The following is a 23932-nucleotide window of genomic DNA, read 5'->3' on the forward strand; positions in this document are numbered from 1 at the left end:
AACTTTTAAAATTTTAATTTTAAAAATTATAAATTTTCATTTTTATGTATTTTTAAAGAGTAATGACCAAATTAATAAAAATTATAAATATTAAGGGCTAAAATAATTATTTTATCTCTTTATAATTACCACATCAACAACTTTAATAGAAAAATTGGAGGGACCGATATTTTTAAATATAAAAAAGGCAGGAACTAGAAGGACTAAATTTTAAATTTCAGAAATGCATAGGGACTTCTGAAAAATTTAAACCTAATAATTATAATTTAAGACGCCCGATTATTGTGCAACGAGGAAGATTAAAGTCGGAGCAGAGATAACAAAAGGGTGATGAAGGAGGAAGATTTAAGGCTGCTCTTCTCTATTTTATTATTATATGTTTTCTTTATTATTTTATATATAAGAGCTAAGCATACGCTTCCAGTCTCTTGCCTCTTCACAAATCGTAAGTTAAATTCCCGCCATCTTTATTTGAAGATTTGAGTAGCCATTATTGGCGGCATTGCTTCTTATGGAAGAAAAAAGAATTAGGGTTTATTGCTGCTTTTGGTGTCCCTTGGAATGTAGTTCCTTTAAAATACTTTGATGGTTCCTGTAAATCAAAGTTTATTTATGTTTAATTTCTCATCATATATCTTGTCCTATTTGATAAATTGGGGTAGATTTTATCTTCAACAAAACATGTGAATATTCCCTAAGAATTAATATGATGTATTTGCATGTTGAATCATTCCGTTATTTTTCTTGGTTTCAGGTTGTGCTATTCAAGTATGGCAGAAGTTGAGAACATTGAATTTAAGTGGGGTAAAAAGAGAGGAATTGGTGCGAGAAATAGAGATGTTCAGTTTTATGAATCATTCACTTATGATGGCCTCTATTACACTCTTTTTGACAATGTTTATCTTCACAAAGAAGGCCAAACTTTACCTTTTCTAGGGAAACTTATAAAAATATGGGAAAATCCCGATAAATCCAAGAAAGTGAAGATTTTATGGTTTTTCCAACCTAATGAGATATCAAAATATCTTAAAGTTGAATTGAATCATCCTAATGAAGTGTTCTTGGCATCTGGTGACGGAGTTGGCCTATTTAACATTAACCCTTTGGTAATTGGAATTCCATAACTTGTTTCAGTACTCCATATTTCTTTTATTATCTGAAATTTGACAATTGTAGTTTATATTTGTGGTTACTTGTGGTATTTACAGTCCAGTGTTTGAGTTTTGGTAGCTATCGAGTTTATTAATTTTATTTTGTGCTTTTTACTATAGGGAAAGACTTTGAAGAGGACAAGTTCAAGAGCTTTCCATTCATAGTGCTAATATCTTCTTTTAGCTACTCTGTTTACATCCTGTTAAATTTCTTGCATGAAGTGGGTAGATCACAAGTTTCAATGGTCTAAGTGTTTTCATCTCTCCTAACACTTTCGAGTTTGGACATATATGTTGGATTCATAGTGGTCTCAAGTACAGAAATTTGGTTTACAAATCTTGTTACTTATTCTTGAAAATGGTAATTTGTGTCCAATTCACTTCGGCCTTGAGGATAACTATCTTGCTAAAAGGGGTTTGTATTTAAGTTTTGCAGGCACTCAGTTTTAAAATGTAATTTTGCCAATCATTTTGATACCTGTTTTTAAGCATGTAGCATTCAGATATGTGTTCTATTTAAGTGTTTAGCAGACATTTATCTGACTAGCTACTAATTTCTCTACTTTAATTCAGGAAGCAATTGTAGGAAAATGCAATGTAGTTTGCATTTCAAAGGATAGCAGAAATCCACAACCCTCAGATCAAGAGCTCCAAAAGGCTGACTTTGTATTTTGTCGTACGTTCAATGTTAAGCGCTGCATTATTGTGGATGAAATGGATGAAAATATTGCTGGAATTGATGGTATTACTATTTATTCTTTTATCATTTAATGTTACTTCATTGTGATTTCCTGTTCTGTGCTGGTTGTATAAATTGTTGATATTTGTTTCTGGAATTGTTGCAGTTAAATTTATTTTTAACCGAATGGGTTCTCTAAAGCCCTCTTCTAGTCATAACACTGATGTGGATGATAAACATACTAGTGAGACTGCAATGACAGTAAATAAAAAGGTGATTTTGTCTAATAAGTTGAACTCGTTTGAGACTCAAAATTTTGAAGATAGACAAGGGGAACAGAAACCCGTTGTTGAAGAAACCTTTGCTACTGATGATAGACAAGAGAATGTCTTTAACTACAAATCTGCTTCAAGCCTTAAAGCTGAAGAAAACAAAGAGTTGAAAGTTGATGAGAAATTAAAGTCCATTGAGGATTTGGGAGAGTTAGATGAGAGGCCATATAAGAAAGCAAAGCTAGATAGTTTTGGGAAAGTCTCTGATTGCAAGAACAAGATTGATGTGCTTATACCAAATATCATTGCTTCTGAAGACGAACCCAGATGTGCTACAAATACTAATGGGACATCAAACTCTTCCACGAAGCTGAAGTTGGGGGATGACGAACTCACAAAACCTACTTGCAAGTTGCCAAACGAGTCTTCTTCATGGCCTTCAAATGATATCATCAAAACTGATGACAAAGCATTGGAAGTTATTAGTAGACCTGATTTTGAAATTGGTGTTCTGGAGTTATCTCCTTCTTTCCTTTCCTTTTGTTTATCCCTTGCAACATGGAGTTCTAATGTGCATTAAAGATTGTGAGCTTGGTCCTATAATGTTGAAAAGGATTGTTAGCTTTAGTTATTGCAGCCTTAACACCAATACAGTAGCATCAGACCTTCAATGCTTCTCGAAGTGATTCAATTCTTTCCCAGGATGGTACGATACCTAGTAGTTGATCTTTGCCTCTTCTGTCTGTTTTGGAACTTGCCCAGTCTGCATCTGTATTGGCTTCTAGTTTTAAAGATAATAGAAGGCAATTTACCCTTAAAGTATATTAGTGTTCTTAATACAACTTGAAGATGGGATTTTTGTAGGATCATGTATGAATTGACTCACAACACTAATTAGAATATATTTCCCTATCATTCTCTGATATTCTCTTTCATCCACTGCTTGAATATGTTTCTATTGTGAAATGCTATGGCCCAGCTACCTCAAACCCCAAAAAATATCTCAAGCAAGTCTTTGATTTCAATTTCTTTTGCAGGCTTTAGCTTTCAAAGCAGCTATTTCTTCATGATCATCACCTGTTACCAATGACATGATGCACATACACAATCAATGTAGTAAGTCCGTTTTTCAAGGTATTCTTTATAAATAGAATGTGACCACCTTGACTTGGAAGGCAGCTTTAATTTCTCATAGCTACCGAAGTGAGAATATACAATGCAAATTTGCAGTAAAGAAAGGATTGAACAAATCATGACACAATCTAGGAATTAAATGTCATCCTACTTTTAGAATTCTATCCTCTAGCTTCGAGGATAGTCTAATACGTGCCTTTAGTCACATGCAGAAATTGTTATTTTGAGAGTTTTTTTTTGAATAATTTTATTATAAATTTTGGTCATATCTGTTCTTTTTAACATAATGTCTACAATTATCTATAATATTTTTCTAACTCAAATAAAAAATAATACAAACTACCATTCAATTGATTATTCTTTCGGAATTAATAAAGAGTACGGAAACAAAACTTGATCACTTCAGTAATCATAACATCCATTTTACATCCATTTTAATATATATAATCTAATAAATGTAACAGTCACGCAACAAAGTAAGACTTTCGGCGGACACGTTAAAGCTGGAAAATGTGGGGCCCCTCTTTCTAGTTAGAGTACTTGTTTGGCTGGCTGGAGGAGCTTAGCCTAACTTCTTTTCTACTAATTTATCCATTTTCATTTGTTTATTATTGAGATAATGATAAGTTTAATTCTTAAATTATTTTTAGAATTTAAATATTTTTTAATAAAAATATTAATAAAAATATTAATTTTTAATGTTGTTGGTATGACATTATATGATTGTTTATGTTTACTTCATGCTAATATGACATTATTTGTCTATATATCACATCAACAGATAATTTAAAATTTATAAATTCAAAAAATTAAAATTCAAAAAATATTAAAAAACTCATAAAATGAAAAACATTAAGTACTCATACATTGTAATACAAGTTGACACATTTAAAATTTTAACATTTTAATTAATATTTTTGTCAAAAAAATCATTTCAATTCTTTTTCAAAAAGTTGGTGGTCAAATTTAATTTAAAAAAAAGTAATAATAAGGGCTAAATTGACAAGATATAAACATTAAGAGCTAAATTTGACATTATGTCTTTATTATCTAGGTAAACTATACAGATAGTCCCTCAACTATAAAAGGTTTTTATTTTATAAGCTCAAAATAAAAAATTTGCAATTTAAGCAAACATATTATATAGTTTTGTCATTTTGGTCATTAATCCTGTTAAAATTACAAATGAGAAGCTGATGTGGCAATTAAAGAATTGGTATAATAATAAATTTAACTCTCAACTTTTACATATTACATCAATTTAGTCAAATTTTTAAAAATTTGACCTTCAAAATTTACAAATATTTTAAATTTGATACTAATTCTAAAAGTTTAAAGAAATATATAAAAATCCATAAATATTTTTTAAAAATATATTAATAAATTTAAGTTTTATATTAATATTAATATTTTTATTAATGATTCACAAAGTCTAAATCGAATCAAAACTGAAAATTTTCATTTATTTACAAGCTTGTTGGTTTATTTAGGGAAAGGGGTTGGGAGAGATATTGGGGTAGGGTTGAGAAAAAAATCCTATTAAATCGAAAGTCGATTTGAATCGAGGTATTTAGACAATTTATGAAATGTAACTTCAAAAATTGTTGTTACTCAAAATCGAATCAAATTCTTTTATTTATTTAATATATAATTAATTTTAATTTTTATGATATAAAAAATATTTTATATTTGAAATAGTGAAAATGATGTAAAAGTTCTTGAAAAATTATTGTTTTTTAGAAGTATATATTTATGAAAAAAACCTTGAAATTTTATCAAATAATATTAAAAAATCATAAAACAAAACTCATTTTTTTATCAAAATAAGTCTTCTAAAAACAAAACAAAAAATTAATATGACAAATCAAGAACTAAACCGAGCCGGATTGAATTATGATGGATAGTTCAAAAAATCTAAAAAACCCAACTGAACCAAACCGATATCACCCCTAGATGGGGAAGAGGGAGAGGGACAGGGGTGAGGAAGGGCTTTTTATTTTATGTAATATTAATATTAATGTAAAATTTAAATTTATTATATTTTTTTGAAAATATTTATGTATTTTTATATATTTCTTTGAATTTTTTAGAATTAGGGTCAAACTGAGACTATTTGTAATTTTAGAGAGTCAATTTTTTGAAATTATGATTAAATTGATATGATATATAAATGTTGAGGGGTAAATTTGTTATTATACTGATTTTTTAATTACCACATCATCTTATTGTTTGTAATTTTAATGGAAGTGATCAAATGACTGAATTATGTAACGTGAGTATCTAAATTGAAAATTTTTTAATTTGAGTACCTAAAATGAAAAATTTTAATAATTGAATGACTATTTATATAATTTACCTTTATTATTTTGAGATCCCTGTTCCTTTATTATTATTATTATGATATCAATTTCAACAAACGTTTTAGGTGAAAAAAAATATTCTTACTATGATTTATGTTTTATTGACCCATTGGAATGAGTTGCTGAGTTGGTCATAGAGCATACCCTTTTATTTTTCATACAAAATATTGATAGCCAAGCCGTATATGCAGCCAAACTATTTGACTTCATACATGCTTAATGCTGATTTGAGCAATAAACTTTGCTCTTTCTCTTATATATATATGTATGTAAGATAGGGTTAATCACGTTACATGCATTTATATAAACCTCATCCTATTATTCACCATTTCTAGCCATGGAAATCAAAATGTGGCACAGACAGAGCTCCGGCAGAGAAACCATCACATTAGGCCGGAGCTACACGCAGCGTGGCATCAAAGATGATCGTTCTAAACCGAAGTGGACAAACTTTTGGAGGAAACTCAGAAGAGAAAGGAAGAAACTGTTCAGTTCTGGTGGTACATTCCAAGCTTCTTATGAACCAGATGCTTACTCCCAAAATTTTGATCAAGGAACGGGATGGGCGGAGCCTGATAATCTTTCTCGATCTTTTTCAGCTCGGTTTGCCGATCCGTCGAGGATCTCGAGAGCCAAATTATGAGTTGTTTGCATTCATGTAATTAAGAACTTGAAATAGGAAAGTGTTACCATGTTTAATATATCTTTTATAAGAATCCAAACTCATGCTTTTTGCATACCATTTTCTCCTCTTTTTTGAGCTATTTTTTCTCTGCATTGCCATTTGTATGTAGTTCATGTTAACTGGTTGGACTTAATGGTGAAAAAAAACTCAAGCAAACTTGTTAAACCCAGAAATATTTATGTTTCAAAGAATTGTTTGGATGTGTTTTCTGGGTCTTTTTGAAGATCACAACCCAAGACAAAGAAAAGCATGGGATGTTGCAACTTTGATTTGCTCTTTGCTTTATTCACAAGCAAATTAAGATGCTTTTGAGCTTCCTTTTTTTTTTTAACAGGTTTTCGCTAGTGGAAGTCACATTGAATAAAAAGCATAGAGAATCTTGCAGTATTTACTGTTTGTTTTGCTCATATTTTAATGAATGTAGTCAGTCATTCTCAAATAGCTAAGTATATTTTAAGTCAAGTTCCACTGTCTCAAAGTTCCTTTGGCTGAAGGAAAATGAAAATAGCCAAGAGAAGTAAGAAGATGAAGAAGAAGCAGTTGAAGTTCAAAACTATGTGAAATTGGCACCGCCAAGCCAGCTATCATGATTATCCCCTTCAACCATCAAATTATTGCTTTAAATTATCTCAAAAAGAATTATTGCTTTAAAAGTCAATCAAGCTATAGTAGACTTTTTTTTTATTTTATTATTGCACATTTTTTAAAACATTTTTTATTTTCAAGATAAGAATATTTAGATATTGTTTATCAAAATAGGTTTTTGTAATTATCATCTTGAAAACTATCACAAAGGTCTATTTAAATGGAGATTAAAATTTTTGCCCCTTTCAAAATTAATGGAGTTGCGGATTGAGTTCTAGTTTGTATGAATATCATTATTAATGTAAGAGAACATGAATTCGAATATATTAAAGTGCATTATTCTTTTATTGATAAGTTAAAGAGAAGTTATAAATAATTCTAAATATTGTGTAAAAAAATAAATATAATCAAAACCTATAATAAAATTATTAAAAAGATTTGAGCGAATTATGAGAGTGAGAATGATGGATGACATTATTCACCTCTCAAATTTATCCATGATAATTATATTTTATATTTATTTTCTCTTCTTTTGTTTGAAATGCTTATATACTTTCAACAATTTTGTTTCCATTAGAATTTTCTAAATAATAATGAGTAATTGATTTTACACAAAATAATTTAATAAATTTAATAGTCAATTATAGCTTAATTAAATATAAATTTTTAATTTAATTTTAATTAAAATTTTATTAATAAAATAATTTAATATTTTTTATTTTAATTTTACTATCACATATACAATTTCATAGCTATTTTTAATTTCACTACTACAATATTTAATTTTTCCATCACCATTATTTTTAATCTCACCATCCCATCAAAATGTAACTCTAATAACATTGTTTTTAGAACTAGATCAATGGTTGAACAAGCCAGATCATCAGTTTGCTGGTTTAACCAATTCAATTAAAAATTATTAAAAATTAAAAATAAATAAAATAAATAAATTCAATTCAACATGTTTCATACAGATTTCCAATTTAACTGGTTTAAAGTAATTTTTCGAACCGATATCTCGATCAGTTTCCAATCTAACCTGTCTAATCAGGTTAAAATATCATCGCGTATGGTCCATCGTTATTTCATTCTGTGCGCAAGAATAGGTAAGCCAAAACAGCATTAGCACCTTACCAATAATCTCTGCAGGAACAAAGGCCATCCTTGAACTGATGAAACCTGTTAGCATCTCTCACCACGAAAACAACCTTCACAATCTTCGACAAGCATTTTATGAAATCATGACAATCCCCACAAATTCTCAAGTTCTTGAACACCCTTATCACTCTTGCTTCATCCCACCCTCCATGGCAAAGTGCCAATCCGATTGCCAGCTTCTCACTGTGAACCCTCAAGCTCTCCACCTTCGACTCTTCGTCTATATCCCGCAAAGCAAATTTCACCCCATGAACATAACCCATTTTTTCTTTCATCCTTCTCTCCATCTCCTTCAACACTCGATGAATCTTGTCTATCATTGGGTGAGTATCGTCTCCGCCGTAGAAAAAGTGGACCACCTTGTCAATCTCCACCCAACTACGCCCTGCCTCTTTCCTTAACCCCTTTGCTTTTGCCATTTCTCTTACTTGCTCGTACTCCTTCCAGTATCCAGCCTCGGCGTAAATGTTTGAAATCATCACATAGTTGACAGGGTTTTCGCCATCCAATGTCAAAAGATTTTGGCCTACTTCTTTCCCAAGTTGCAAGTTCCCATGCACCCTACATGCACTCAGCAGCGTTTGCCATATCCCTACATTTGGCTTTAATGGCATGTTCTCTATCAGGTCTTTGGCTTCTTTCAAGCGTCCATCTCTACCAAGAAGATCAACCATGCAAGCATAATGCTCGATCCCAGGTTTAACCCATCGATTACGACATAACTGTGAGAAATATTCTTCACCTTCCTTGGTGAGTCCTGAATGACTACATGCTGATAGTGTAGCCAAATAAGTCACCCCATCAGGCTCGATATTATTCGACTGCATTTGGTCAAATAAACGAATTGCCTCTTTGCCAATGCCATGTTTTCCATACCCGGTGATCATTACTGTCCAAGAAACCACATTTCTTGCTGGCATTTCGTTGAAAAGTCTTTCGGCCTCATCTAGAAGTCCACACTTCAGATACATATCAACGATTGAATTGGACACTGATATCTCAGAACCAGAAGGAACCTTAACAGCATACGCATGCATTTGCTTGCCTTGCTCCACAAGTGCAAAATCAGCAAATACACCCATCATACTTGATAGAACGAAGCCATCCACTTGCTTGCTGTTGTTTTGAAGCTGCTTAAACAACTCAATGGCTTCTGCCAAATTCCCTTCTTGAGCATACCCCAGAATTAATGCACTCCAAGATATTACATTCTTCTCTCCAATCTGATTAAACACCCTTTGAGCCCCAGCCAAGTTCCCGCATTTCACATACAAATCAATAAGAGAACCTGCAATGGCTGCTTTTCCAGAACATGGAAACCCACTAGTGATCAAAAAACCATGAATCATTGATCCTTCCCTAATCTTCCCAAGACGACTACATGCTTTCAACACGGTTGTTAATGTATATTCATCAGGTATCTCTCCATTTTCTAGCATTCTATGGAACCAAAGTAAAGCTTTTTCACCTTGGCCTGCAAGTGTATAACCTGCTAGCATTGTGTTCCAACTTATTAGATTCTTAACTGGCAAAACATTAAACATCATTACTGCTTCGTTGATTCTTCCACATTTTGAATACATATCAACTATTGAATTTCCCACCACAGGGATAGTTTCAAAGCCAGTTAATACACACCTACCATGAATCTTCATTCCAATCTCAGGAACATTCAAAATCCCACAAGCTTTGAAATTCGTGGAAAAAGTGTACTCATTTGGTTTCAAACATGAAAATGCCATCTGAAAGAAGAGTGATAATGTTGCTTTGGCATTAACATTTTGTAAATGGCCACACATGAGCGCCGTCCAAGAAACCACATTTCTCTCAGTCATTCTGTCGAACACAAGAGAAGCAGTGTCCATTACACCACATTTTGAATACATATCTATAAGATCATTGCTCAACATCAAGTCAAAATCAAATCCCATCCTCAAACTAGCTGCATGAACCTGAATCCCTTGATCAAGCAACGAGTTTTTTGAGGAATATCTTAAGAGATTGGCTAATCTCTGCCTGCCACTCCAAATCGGAAACAACAACCGAATCATTGATTATCTTGCAAAACTGCGTCTCAGTTTAAGAGTTTTATTCAGCGAAAAACATATGTAACCATATAGCATAATTAAGAGAGCTATGAGGGAAACCTATGCCCATATTTCGAAGAGTGAATTCTTGGAGACGAAGTGTTGGTTTTTGTAATAAAAGCATGTTCTTCGAGTAACTCTTGATTCTCTGGGTATGTTTAATATGTAGGTAGAAGCATCCCATTCTGCCCCTTTACGGAAAAAAAAAAGTAAAAACCTCTTATTCATAGTCTGTTAAGTCGTAATTGGAAGTTCTTATCAGTCACATTTCGAGATCACAGAATACAGTTATTGGTCATATGACTAAGTTTATGGCGACAAATTTCACAGATATTCAACAGATATTCAATGGTTTGATCAACCTCCACAATCCAATCGAGATTTAGTCAAGTTGGACTATGTTAAAAGATTTGAGAGATTAATGTAATATTTAATTTTCACCTAAAACGAAGAAAACCTCCATGATACACCTTCATTTGCATGAATTTGGGACCTAAGCGAGTAATTTTCATTGCATCAAACCAATATGAATTATAAGTAAAATTGCATATGAATAGAGAGTTTGGATGAAAACTTTATGAGCAATTGGATTTTTATTCCTATTCGTTTATCAACGTTAAATAAACAAAAACATGTTTTTGAAACTCGTTTATTAAACACGAACAAAGTATGTTTAGTTCAGATTCATACCATAATTTGCAGTAATGCAATCTGAGAATAATAAAATGCAACCCAATACTTCATTGAAGATAGTTTTGAAATACAAAAGTATAACTTGCAAGTAACCCAAAGAATACCATTCTTGATCCATTCAACTTGAAAAGTTCAGCAGGGGTGCCTAAAAAGATACATCATAATCCCTAACACATCAAAAAAATATCAAAACAAATATATGCTATGTGAAGGAGAGGCCACATATTCAAAAGTATAACTTGCAAGTAACCCAAAGAATACCATTCTTGATCCATTCAACTTGAAAAGTACAGCAGGGGTGCCTAAAAAGATACATCATAATCCCTAACACATCAAAAAAATATCAAAACAAATATATGCTATGTGAAGGAGAGGCCACATATGACAATTATTGCATATACACTACAATCCATGAACACTGCATCAACCACCTTTTTTGCTACCAATCCTACATCCAAAGTCTTGCTTAATTGCTCAGCCCAATTATACTCATCTGTGGAAGTGGCTTTGTGCTCTTCTCCAATGGTTCTCTGTGAACTTCCATGATCACCGTAAAGAAGCCGCCCCATCACCAATGTTACATTGGTCAACAAAACCAAGTAAAGTGGCCTAAAGTTAAGAATGCTCCCTACGAACTTGTTTCCTGGAAGAGGAAACCCCAAATGCAACAATACAACTAAAACACCCACAATTACTGAACATAAAAGGCGTGCTTTCTCAGATCCATCAATGGCAGAACTTATTTGTTTAGGGGTGAAGAAGTTATGTTTCCGAGCAGATGTTTCTGAACCCTGTACTGTCCCTGACGTGGAAATTGGTGAACTTCGATCATTTGATGAAACCAGAAATGAATTCGGTTCACCACTTGTATCAAAAGCAGAACCATTTGAAGGCTCAATGCTTCTATCCCGTCCGCTGGATGCTGATCCTTCATCAATTCCACCATTATAAGCACTGGTCTGACCCTGATCAGCATCAGAAACAGGGTGATGTTTGAGCGACAAAGGACCGGAGGCTTCATCGTCGACATCAGGAGAAACTGCATGCCAAAAAAAACCCCAAAAGTAATCAATCACAAGAACATGAATCCATCAAGAAAACCATTTTTATTAATTTCGTTTCAGACAGTCCTTCAGTATTCTAGTAACTTGATGACATCAATGGAGGACATTTGATGGGGGCTTATGAGAAGCAAGTCCAAAGCTTTACCAAATGCAACATTTAACTACTATTGTAAATCCAAATTTCCATTTGCTAAGATTCAACTAAACCTAGATCCTCAACGGACTCATCCAATTAACAATACGTAATAAACGGAAACGACCCTTGAGTTCAAGATACACAAAAACGAGAATGGAGGGAGGGGGAAAAAGGGTACCGGCGGGTTGAGTCGAAAAATCAGTAGGTGGATCTTGCGGCGGAGGAGGGTTGGCGTGGAGTTGTTCATGAGAGTGAGGAGGAGTAGGCAGGTTTTGGAGCTGACCCGTAATAAAAGCCAAACGATCAGATCCTCTTTCGAGGATTTTCCTACGCCGACTTTCTCTGGCGCTGGTTGCCATATTTGAGACTGAAATCTTTCGTTCCAGAAAAACACGGCTGTTGTCGGTTGAAATTTACTGGAGCAAACGTAAGCGAGAAGACCAGAAAATGAAGATTTCCGCTGGGCTTTGCTTTGGAACATTTGGGTCAAACTTTGGGCTTTTGTTTATTGGATTGTCTCAGTTTGGGCTTCTGTAAGAATGGGCTTTAAAAAATTAAGGCATGATGTCAGAAGTGGGATTTGAACCCACGCCCTCTCACGAGGACCAGAACTTGAGTCTGGCGCCTTAGACCACTCGGCCATCCTGACAAGATGATAATTAACTTTAAAAGTTTTAGTTAAACTTCAATTAGATATATGCATCTTCATGTACAGTTGTAACTTAAAAGCAGATTAAATCTTATCAATTAATTCTTCATCCATTACTTTTTAGCATATTGGTTATCATTATCCATGTGTATGATACACTTATGAATTATGTAAATCATATGATTAAATTTGTATTAAATAATGATGAAGGGAAACTTAACCCATAATAATCTGAAATGATGTAATCAAGGCACCCCCACTAGATATAAAAACAAGGGGAAAACAGGGTTTCTGCTTTCTTTTTATATGTATTTTGCATTTCTAGATCATCTTATCCAACAACAGGCTTAGCATATATACATATATGGTGCAATTAAAGTAGTTTCCATAGCTAGAAAGTGTGTCAATTTTATACATAAAATATATAGGAAAAAACCATATTAAATATGTAATAAAATAGAACAAGCTTCAAGACAGATTATTCGGCTAAGATGATAGACTAAGCTTCTAGATCAAAATATGACTAGGAGTTCTCATTTTGGGATTGAAAATCACTAGGTAGTTTTCATTGGGATCCTCCTCCACTTGGGCTTGTGTAGGTGATATTTTGTAGTATGCAATTACCGGCTTGCTTGCCATTATTAACATATTATTGTCCCTCGTTACTTTTCTTCCTCCGAATATCTCTTTACCAAAACAAAGTAGCTGCTAGTGATCTGATCCAATCGAGCAGTGAAATGAAGAACAAGTCAGCCTCCGTTTCGAGTAGCCTATTACCGGCATTTGGAACCGTTGTTGATGATGGAGACCTGCACCTCAAGAGAAATGTTATTGCTCCTTATGATCGTAGGTACCGGTGAGTAATTCATTTTCAAATCTAAGGGGAAAAGAAACAATTAGGATGATGCTCTTATAATGTTATAATTAAGGTTAAAAAAAGAGAGGCGGATTTGATGACATTTATATATTTTTGTGAAAGGGATGCAGATGGTGGCAAACGTTTTTGGTAGGGCTGGTGATATACTCGGCATGGGCATCTATTTTGGAGTTAACTTTTGATAAGGCAGCAAATGGGGTGCTCTTGTTCATTGATTTGGTCGTTGATTTCTTCTTCGCCATTGATATCATCTTAACTTTCTTCGTTGCTTATTTTGATACATCAAATTTTATCCTCGTTGATGATCACTTGAAATTTGCGTTCCGGTGTGTACTTTTTTTACTTTTCCTAAATTTAAAATTTATTCTTTGTACCTTTATTTTACGAATTTAGTCTTTTTATTTTTCAGATTTTAAAATTCAAGTTTAACTATTAGCACTTTTATATTTTTGAGACTAAATTAAGCTGTATATTTTTACTATAATAAAAAAAGCAATTTCACCATTTTAATAACTTATATATTTATAATTTTTGAAAGACTAAATCAAAATTTTATCATTATTCGGAAGTCAAAGTATAATTTTACTATTATTAATTTAAAATTTTATAAATTATAAAAAAAAAAGAAAAAAATTTCATTTTAAAGGGGTTGAAGCTCATGCTAGCCCCTTAGCTACACCCCTGTTTACATCATTTTTTTAGTTACACTGCTATCAAGAAAATTTATTTTTTAGTTTTAAAATATCATATCAATGAATTTAACAAATATATATATATCTGAATTTTAAATCTAAAAAGTAAAACTAAATTCTTAAAAATAAAAATATAAATAAATTCTAAGTTTGTGCGGAGTATAATTACCTATGTAGGAGTTTTAAGGTTTATGTCCTAATTTAATTAATTTATTACTGGGAAAAATAACTTATAATGTGAAGAAAATTTTTTAGATAAACTTGTGGATTAACGTATTTAACAAATTTTATTTATCCAACTTTCACTAAATAATAATTATATAGTGTATTAAAAAAAATAAAATATTTCCATGTGTCTTTTAATATTAAAAATTTAAAAATAAATTAAAATAAACACATGTCATTTAATTTGTAAAGTCAAAACTCCATTATATAAAACAATAACCTATAAATATATTTTTTTTCTAAAATCTCAGTTTCCTTAAACGCGATTAAAAAACAAATTGATTTTGTATTTTCATTGATGCTTTTATTTACTTTTTAGTAATATTATCAATGAAATTGATATTAATTCATGATTCTAAGTTAATTGCTTGATAATGGATAAATTTTTAATTTTTAAATTTTAATCCATCTATGTTGGAATATATATTAATTTTAACGTGTGATGATTGAATATAAATAAATAAAGATATTCTAATATTTTTAAAAAATGTAAATTTTCAGATACGTGACAAGGTTCTGGTTATTTATGGATGTAGCATCTACAATACCTTTTCCATTAATAAACAAAATCCTTATCGATGAATGGCATACAGGCCAGGTCTTCAGCCTCCTCAACTTGCTTCGTCTTTGGCGTCTCTACCGTGTTGGTGAACTTTTCAAAAGGTAAATAATTTCTAGTTTGACAATTTCTTGCATTTGTTTTTTTAGCTACTCTCATTTTCAAAAGAGTCTACAAGAACAATACAAACCACAAATAATACATGTTCAATCAATTAGAATTAAAATCAATTCAGTACAAAACACAACGAGCTAAAAATCAGAATAAATTAGACAAAAATAAGTCTAGGCAGGAACTATGTATATTAGAACTTTAAACCTAAAATAATTTAAAAAATTTATACATGACATTTACACATGATAAGACTCAAACATGAAAGTTGTGCATCCATAACTTAACCTTCACCAACATACCATAGCCTCGTAGGCTATATAATAGAAATATTAGACATATAATATCTCATAACGATTATGACATGTAAAAATAACACAAACGAGAAATAAATACACGGATTATCACGACAATTTTCTTATCAAATTTGAACTCATTTTTGATAGGTTAGAAAAGGACATTCGCTTTAGCTACTTCTGGACAAGGCTTCTTAAACTAATATGTGTGAGTATTATTGTCTACTCATGCTTTTTTATATAGTCTACTACCTCTAACCAAACATTTAGAATTAAGCTTCATTGTTAATCAAATGGCAGGTTACCTTATTTGCAGTGCACTCAGCTGGTTGCTTCTATTACTGGCTCGCTGCACGCCATAAACCATCAGAACATACATGGATTGGAAGATTGATTGGAGACTTTAAGCAAAAAGGTTTCTGGCATGGTTACATCTGTTCCATTTACTGGTCAATCGTCACTCTCACCTCAGTCGGTTATGGAGAGTTTTATTCAATGAATGAAGGAGAGAAGATATTTAACTCTATCTATATGCTATTCAACATGGGCCTCATTGCCTACATAATTGGTAACATAACAAATCTCGTTGTCCAATCTGTGGTCAAAACCTTTGCCATGGTGATTCTCTCTTCTCTATTTTCATTTATAGGCAACAACAATAGCATACAAGACTATCATACTAATGTTGTTTAGATTGAAATGATCCTATTTTGAATAAGGTAGCTCTATGATGGTCAAATTTTCATTCCTATATTTCATATTTGTACATTGCAACGCTGCTACTTCAGCATTACATTTTAATTCAAATATATTGAACAGACCATAACCAGATCATGTCTTGACAGAGAGATAGCATCAATGAGGTAATGCGTTATGCAAGCAAGAACCAACTCCCGGAAGGGATGAGAGAACAAATGTTGGCACACATGCAACTAAAGTTCAATACAGCTGAGTTACAGCAAGAAGAAGTGCTAAAAGACCTGCCGAAGGCAATAAGATCCAGCATTGCCCAACACCTATTCTGGAAAACCGCAGAAAAGACCTACCTATTCCAAGGAGTCTCTGACGACTTTCTTTCTCAATTGGTAACTATATTTCCAATTTTTTATGTGTAGTTACATGGGAGATTCAAATTCCGAACTTCTCATTTAAGCTGCAGTGCAGGTCCCTAGTGCATTATGGAAAAAATAATAAAAATAAAAAATGGTTCACCCTAAACAAAATTACATTCCAACATATCACTGAATTTCCTGTCATGAAATGTTAATCAAAGCTGACCATCTTACTAAAGAATTACTGTGTTAGAACAGAACTTTAATAGCTATAAATAGCTTATCAGCCATTAGATTTCTATGGGGATTTCTTCTTGCAGGTATCAGAGATGAAAGCAGAATACTTTCCTCCAAGGATTGAAATTATTTTACAAAATGAGATACCCACAGACTTCTACATTCTGGTATCAGGAGCAGTGGTATAGCATCATTCATTATTTTAAGTTTTTTTCCGTTTTATTTAACCTTGGAAGCAAAATCTAAACTCAATGAAACTGCAGGATGTGGTCACATACAAGAATGGGACGGAGCAGGTATTATCTTTTTCTAAAAGTATAATTCAGAATGATCAGAGAACTTAATAACAAATGCACAAGTAGGTGGAACATTTGTAGACTCAGAGCATAATATTCCTACTGACTCCGAAAAAAGGTCTTACGAACTACAACAACAGATTTGAAGAGTATATAAGTTTTATTTTTTGCCTGTAGATTTCCTAAAATTTTGGGAGCTTGGAATGGGGAAAGCTCAAACTGAAACTAGATATGATGGGAGAGTATACTAAAAACACAGTATATATATCAAACAAATAGTTTAAAAGATAATGTCTCGGACTGCTGATAGGTTCAGAAGTAAACGGCTCCGTGGCAACATGACAATTTGACTCTTCACATTTTATACCTTCAAAAATGCTGCAGTAAGTAAGAAATTATTAATTTAACAAAGGTATACTTAAACCAGGAAATAGAGATTTCCAGTCAGCAAAAAGAACATGAAGATTGCTGCATTGATCAAGAGACCCAGATGAATGTTAGTAACATGAGAGTTATATTATTGGGATTATAAGAGTTAAAAAGCCAAAACACATACCATACCAGTAATTTAAACTAAAACATCTTTCTTTGCAATTGGTCTTATTACTAAAGTTCCGGTCTTTCCTTTTTCAAGTTTTTGTCAAATCTAGAATCTGCAGATATGGCAGGAGAAATTGGAGTAATTTTTAATATTCCCCAACCTTTCACAGTGAGAACTAAAAGGCTCTCTCAAGTTATCCGAATAAGTAATCACCAGTTCAAACAAATGGTGCAATCAGAGAGTAGAGATGGAAAGATAATTATTGCTAACTTCATGGAGGTACGTAAACTTTATCATCTACGGAAATAGGCAATCTATAGACAGTTCTACGCTATAAAGGAAGGAAAGAAAAATAATAAAGGAATGAAAAGACATTAATTGCAATTAAAAGCATTCCTTTAATGTGAAATCATCCACATGGAACCTAAAGCTGTTGAAAATATTTTAGATCAGAGCACATAACAGAGATTTAAATTTGAATAAGCAGTTCCATCAATGGTTTGGAGAAAAATAAACAATGAAAGCTCACCATCAATTCATGGACAATAGAAATCTTCATCCATAAAAGTTTTATTAGTTTAACCAAAAATTTAAGAGCGCTTCTTTACTCCATCTCCTCTATTCTCAGTACTTGAGAGGCTTAGAAAAAGACATGCTACAGGAACTACCTTTCCTAACAGAATTGCTGGCAGACCAGAATGTACAGGTATGTTTCCATTCTAAAGTTGAACTAACTAGACAAGGAAACGTGAGCCAGAATTGTGCTTATAAAACAAAGAACAAAGATCACATTTATGAAAATCTAGACCATCATTGTGTGATAAGCAGATTAGGTTCTATTATGTTTCTTTGCAGCCTACGGCACAAAATGAGGAGAAGCAAAACAGAGAAACAATGGATTCTACAGATGGAAATCCTACAGGTAAATAATTGCTTCTTCATTAATCGTATCAAATGGACATAATCACTTTTAAGGGCATTTGGTTCGAATCATCTTAAATTCACAGGGATAATCATACATTTCGACATAATATTCTGACTTTTGGTTTGCAAAGATTACCTTAATCTGGTAATACATCCCCAATAGTACTAAAATTTTGAAATATAAGGGTAATCTAAATTCCAACTCTTCCTTAAGTAATGTATGATTTTGTAGTAATCCTCATCCTTCTTTCTATAACAATTAACAATGACAATTTAGTAAAATCTGCTTTTAAATAATATTACATTACGTTAACCAAACAACAAAACCTTACATTCTATTACCAAACAGCATAATGTAGCATACCTAGTAATGTGCTAAGTAATCTTAGCTTACAATAATCTATCACCGAAGGAGATCTAATATTCCATGAACCAAATGCACCCTTAAGCATTTAAGGATTATTGCTGAAACTTACAGTAGCAGCAACAAGTTATTATCATAAAATAAACTATTTTAATAGAAACACTGACTTATTTTCTTTATATCATGTCAACTCTTGACTAGCATCTATTTTTTGTTTCGACATGTAACACATTTGAGCATATGAGTCAATCCTTTTTTTATGAAGGAAAAAGAGTGAATCAATCATCTATCTTGAATTTTAGAAACTCTGTATCCAAAAATGATGTCTTATAGTGATGATGACATTAGCTTTCTAATGCACGGATTACACAATATTGATGATATGCCTATAGCCCTATACCAACCAATTTGTCAAATAAATCCAAATATAAGTTCTTATAATAAAGTGCATAATATTCTATAGATAATTGCATATTATTGATTCAACCACCTTGCAGGAACATCAAACACTTCCGATCCTTCACTAAGTGCAGGTACCATCCGGGTGATAATATATGGGTATCATCCATCCAAGAAAACAATTTCTGGTGACAGATTGGGGAAGCTTATATATTTGCCTAACTCAATCGCAGACCTGTTCAATCTAGCAGGTACAGAGAACTACAAGCTTCTCAAAAAGCAAATATTTATTTGTAACTTCTGCATAGCAAGCTAAAGACAGAAGGAACGCATAAAACTGCCAACCAACCAAACAACAGAAAGAAATAACCCAACTAAAACTCGTTCCTAAGTTATGAGATCAGAAAAAATCAACCATACTCATGGGAGACAATATTTAACGTGATCCAACCTTCTAGTCTACATCCACAATCCAAAAAAAGAATAAAAAATCACTCCACTAACATAGATTTCATCCCTCCTCTACTCGATAATTTTAAAATCTAAACCTTAATGGCTGTTTAAAAGCCTATTACTTGAACAGTAAGAAATCTCATTCACTAAGATTTCCTACCTATTGAGAACATCTACTTCATTAATAAACTTAATTGTCAAATAATGTCTAACCAATAGAATTACATTAGAATCCCAATTGAATATTGACAACCAGATTTTGGGTCAATATCTAACAGGTGTCCAAGTGCATGACGGCATGTTGAAAATTTTTATCTTGAGATTTCAAACATGAAGCTTAGCATATTAAACCAGTAGAAGAGACAATTTCATTTTGTATCACAACAATATAGACTTAGAACAATTAATGTATAAGATAATACTTCTAGCCAAATTAATTTCATTAATACATGATTTGGAAAGCTTGTAAACTTACTTGAGAGGAAAACAGCATGTTCATGGCTATGCTAATATACACTTAAAGAAAAAACACAGGTGATAATTGTGTATCAATACAAGATCCTGAATTTCGTTATATCTGGTTAATGCAGAAAAGAAACTTGGAAAGAGAGGGAGCACTATTCTTATGGCAGATGGCTCAGAAGTTGAAGATCTTAGTGCTTTAAGAGAGAATGATCATTTATTCATTGTTTAAATGTTAAAATAATATTTATCAGTTATCAATATGTTGATCTGGTTAAGTGATGATCATTCTAAATGTCTAAGAAGTTATGATGCATGACATTTCTAAAGAAAGAAATATCTGCAATATAGCTGCATATGTATGTGAATGGATATGTGCATATCCACCGTTTGTGGACAGAGGCAATGAAAATTTACCCATTGTGCTTTAGCTTCAATGATAATGGTAGAGTAGTATTTATTTATGCCCCAATATAAACCCAAAAATTTACCCGTTTGTGGACAGGGCTTACGATTTTCATTCTCTGCTATTCAGCATGTCCAAAACAGTGTATGCAGCTTTCTGAAACTTTTCCTTTTCTTCCTCCAAACTTTTCTTCCTTTCAAGAGCAGATTCTTGCACTTCTCTACCTCTTCCATTATTCCCAAGGAGTTTTGATCAATTTCGCTGCAGAATTTTATTTAAAAGGTAAACAGAACATAATTTTTAAGAGAAATACGGTGTTTGCAACAATTTAATGATTTATTAAACTTGTCTCCCCTCTTAAAAGAACGTCTATGGAAAGAGCGAGGCAATAAACAAATATTGGATCCCAAAAATAAAAAATGGGCAGTCCTGGAGGACAACATCGCCTGTCTATGTTTAACAAGTTCATTTTCCTTGCAACAAACTTATTCCAGGAAAAAAAAAAGCAAGGGAAGAGTGATATAAAAGTGATGATTGCTGAATTTGTTAGCAACACAGAGTAATTAAAAAAGAGAGAACACTTGAGAGGAAAGAAAACAGCAAGTTATGCATTCTTTATCATGTTTGTGTAATTTTCATAAGAGAGCTTAAGAGAAAAAGAAGAAAGTGGATATGCATGAGTAAAACACTAATCATATCTGTGTGTAATCTTCATAAGAGAGCTTAAGTTTAAATAAGGAAAGAAAAATAATTAACAACTATTCCAAGATAAGTTCCACATCGCCATTAATCACCGGATGAAGTAATTCACTTACTTTATCATCTTAAGCATATTCTCCATTGCCATCTGAACATGTTGTGACAAATCTGCATTAATTAAATCAAAATTACCAACTAATATTGTGAGATAAATAAAGATACGGAAAATAACAAGATCTGAGAAAATAAAATTGTAAAAGCTTTACAAGGACCTATTCATAAAAGTGAAATTTGTCTGTTTCAACTTATCGTACTCAAAAGTGTCCCGAGTCCACAAAAATTACGAGTAAAACAGGCGATCTCAAGAAATTAACCATGAATTATGGAATTTAAAACTGATTCAAGCCTAGACCCTCATGTTTCACAGTGTTTCATAGACAATTGGAATTACGTTGGTAATAATAACAAAATGCATTTGTTACACGTGAAACTTTAGATCATGCGATCGGTTAAAGGAGAAATCACGTAACAAAAGAGAATACTAAATGTAATTTGAAACGTTAAGCGAAATGAAAGTAATTATTGGAGAAAGGGAGAAAAATAAACAGAGAGGGAGAAAAATAAACAGAGGAAGAGAAATAACCAAAAACGAGAGAAGAGAGGAGAGATTCAGGTTCTTCAGCCACAGGCGGAGGAAGAGAGTGGTGATCAACCTGCTGAGGTGGTGAAGTCGCCATTCCTTCTTTTCCAACTTTGAACAGAGCGTTCTTTTTTTACTTTCAGAGCGTTTGTCAGTTGATTGGTATGGACTGTGGGACTATTTAAATCTAAGCATAATCACTTACTTTCACTCTAATAAAAAAATTTATTTGACCCATTTAATTTTTGAGAAAAATTTAATTTAATGTAAATATATAACACATTAATAATTAATTATTTTTTATGTTTTTTAATAATATTAATTAAGGTGATTTGATGAATTTAAAAACTAAAAGAAGTGAATAATATTAGAATATTAGAATATTTATATTTTGGTGATAAGTAGTTATTCATTAATTTAGTTCACTGAATTTTCGTTCAACTGAATTTCATTCATCTCTTATTCCACCTTCTCCCATAATAGTCATCCTCGCCTAATCTAAAGAATAGCATTACAGAGCCTTCACTGAATAAATAAATAAAAAACATAACCTCCCATTATTGCCTTTTATCACTCTCCCTAAGCAAACACTTCAAGCACCACACACCAGCCTTGTCTCCTCGTTCCCGTTCAGTTGTTCTCATCCCACCATCATCATCGATAAAGATCTCGACATTGTAAAAAGCTTCTTCAAAGTTGAGACGAGTAAGTTTATTGTTCCCCTCAATCTCACTTCCATTGTGAGAATTTCATCTCTTCTTATCTGCTTGTGTATTTCGCTAGTAGGGAGCTATTTCATTTGCATTTTTAAAATCAATTTTTCAATTGTGATTTACTTGGTAAACTTTTTTTATTTATTGATGATCTAACTGTTTGGGAATGTGATAATGCGAGTATAGGGTCTCATATATCGAGTTTTCTAAATTATTAAGCGAGTATTTTCCAAGAGGGTTTGTTTGTTTCTATTTAAGGTCTTATTACATATACGGTTCCTTGTAAAGTATTTACCTATTATGATCAATAGCTTTTTATGTTCTTTTCACTGATAGGAACTTGTTGAAATTCGACTGATTCTTTTCTTTTTCTGGTGTTTTAAGTGGAAAAACAACAGCACAAAGATTTGATGGCTCCTTAGTCACTGATTTATAATATCTTTATGTTGCATTGTGTAGGTTTCGGGTCGAAGCGGAATGGATTGTGAAGGGCTTTAAACTTATTAAATGTATTAAAATTTTAAATATAAATAAAATATATTACATTAAATTTATATTATTTGCTTTTACTTTTACACGAGATCCTTTTATTATACACGTCTAGCAATATAAAAACAATTTGTAAATTAATGAAAGTTTGTCAAAAAATATAAATACAACATAACAATTTCATTAGTTCTTTTGTTGTACTTCAAGATCTGTCTTTGATAGAAATATTTGAGACAAGAGAAAGAGGTGTATTTTCCATTTTTTTTTAAATTATTCTTTAAGTAACATATAGATTATGACATATCAACTAATTTTTTGTTAATGTATGAAAATTATGTTTGGATATAAAATATAATTCTCAAACTATTTATTACTCCTAATCTTTTGTTCTTTTATTTAGAGGATAATTAAATTATCTGTTTTGCTAACGATATTTTAGCATATCTATCTAAAAAAATTATGATTAAATTATTTATATATATTATTATTGTTAAATTATATTTAATAATAATTTTATTAAAATATGATTAAATTTTTTTATTAAATTATATTTAATAATAATCCTATTAAAATTTAATAACAATAATAATAATCATTTATTTAAAAATATTCTGGTAATGGTACTTTGGTCATTTTTTTTCTTATGCTATTACAACACTATTCCATTCAACCAAACACAAAAATACTATTACAGTTCTATTTCATTCCATTCAACCAAACAATTGAATTACTAATTATAATTTTATTTCATTACAGGTCTATTGTAAATATTTTAACCCCTTCCCTTAAATTGTAACAAAAAACTATAAAAGTTATTAGAGGCAATGATGCGTGTGAAACTTTT

At 31.8% G+C, this 23932-nt stretch overlaps 4 protein-coding genes, 1 non-coding gene and 1 pseudogene across 5 annotated transcripts; 2 read left to right on the top strand and 4 right to left on the bottom strand.

Moving 5' to 3' along the window:
- Positions 1-308: 308 nt before the first annotated feature.
- Positions 309-3025, top strand: LOC107900503 (protein ANTI-SILENCING 1). The gene is made up of 4 exons (XM_016826113.2): positions 309-445; positions 755-1106; positions 1725-1893; positions 1997-3025. Exons 2-4 carry the CDS (start codon positions 771-773, stop codon positions 2680-2682), a joined length of 1191 nt encoding a protein of 396 aa, XP_016681602.2. The 5' UTR covers positions 309-445; positions 755-770; the 3' UTR covers positions 2683-3025.
- A 4745-nt stretch (positions 3026-7770) lies between these two features.
- LOC107900501 (putative pentatricopeptide repeat-containing protein At3g15130) lies at positions 7771-10496 on the bottom strand. The gene has a single exon (XM_016826112.2). The coding sequence runs from the start codon at positions 10073-10075 to the stop codon at positions 7997-7999; it is 2079 nt and encodes a 692-aa protein (XP_016681601.2). The 5' UTR covers positions 10076-10496; the 3' UTR covers positions 7771-7996.
- A 554-nt stretch (positions 10497-11050) lies between these two features.
- On the bottom strand, positions 11051-12429 carry LOC107900500 (uncharacterized). Its single transcript, XM_016826111.2, has 2 exons — positions 12183-12429; positions 11051-11843 (listed from the first exon to the last, which is right to left on the bottom strand). The coding sequence occupies exons 1-2, from the start codon at positions 12361-12363 to the stop codon at positions 11164-11166; spliced, it is 861 nt and encodes a 286-aa protein (XP_016681600.1). The 5' UTR covers positions 12364-12429; the 3' UTR covers positions 11051-11163.
- A 140-nt stretch (positions 12430-12569) lies between these two features.
- On the bottom strand, positions 12570-12653 carry TRNAL-CAA (transfer RNA leucine (anticodon CAA)). Its single transcript has one exon. It is a non-coding gene; the product is annotated as a tRNA-Leu (tRNA).
- Positions 12654-13125: 472 nt separating this feature from the next.
- On the top strand, positions 13126-20568 carry LOC107900498 (potassium channel KAT3). The gene is made up of 13 exons (XM_016826110.2): positions 13126-13509; positions 13641-13856; positions 14949-15110; positions 15564-15621; positions 15714-16031; positions 16259-16498; positions 16786-16884; positions 16966-16998; positions 17633-17818; positions 18168-18245; positions 18395-18461; positions 19325-19477; positions 20270-20568. Exons 1-13 carry the CDS (start codon positions 13268-13270, stop codon positions 20371-20373), a joined length of 1956 nt encoding a protein of 651 aa, XP_016681599.2. The 5' UTR covers positions 13126-13267; the 3' UTR covers positions 20374-20568.
- LOC107900497 (uncharacterized) lies at positions 20556-22050 on the bottom strand (annotated as a pseudogene).
- Between the last annotated feature and the right edge of the window lie 1882 nt (positions 22051-23932).

This window comes from Gossypium hirsutum, chromosome A07 (genome assembly GCF_007990345.1).
Source record: "Gossypium hirsutum isolate 1008001.06 chromosome A07, Gossypium_hirsutum_v2.1, whole genome shotgun sequence".
NCBI lineage: Eukaryota > Viridiplantae > Streptophyta > Magnoliopsida > Malvales > Malvaceae > Gossypium > Gossypium hirsutum.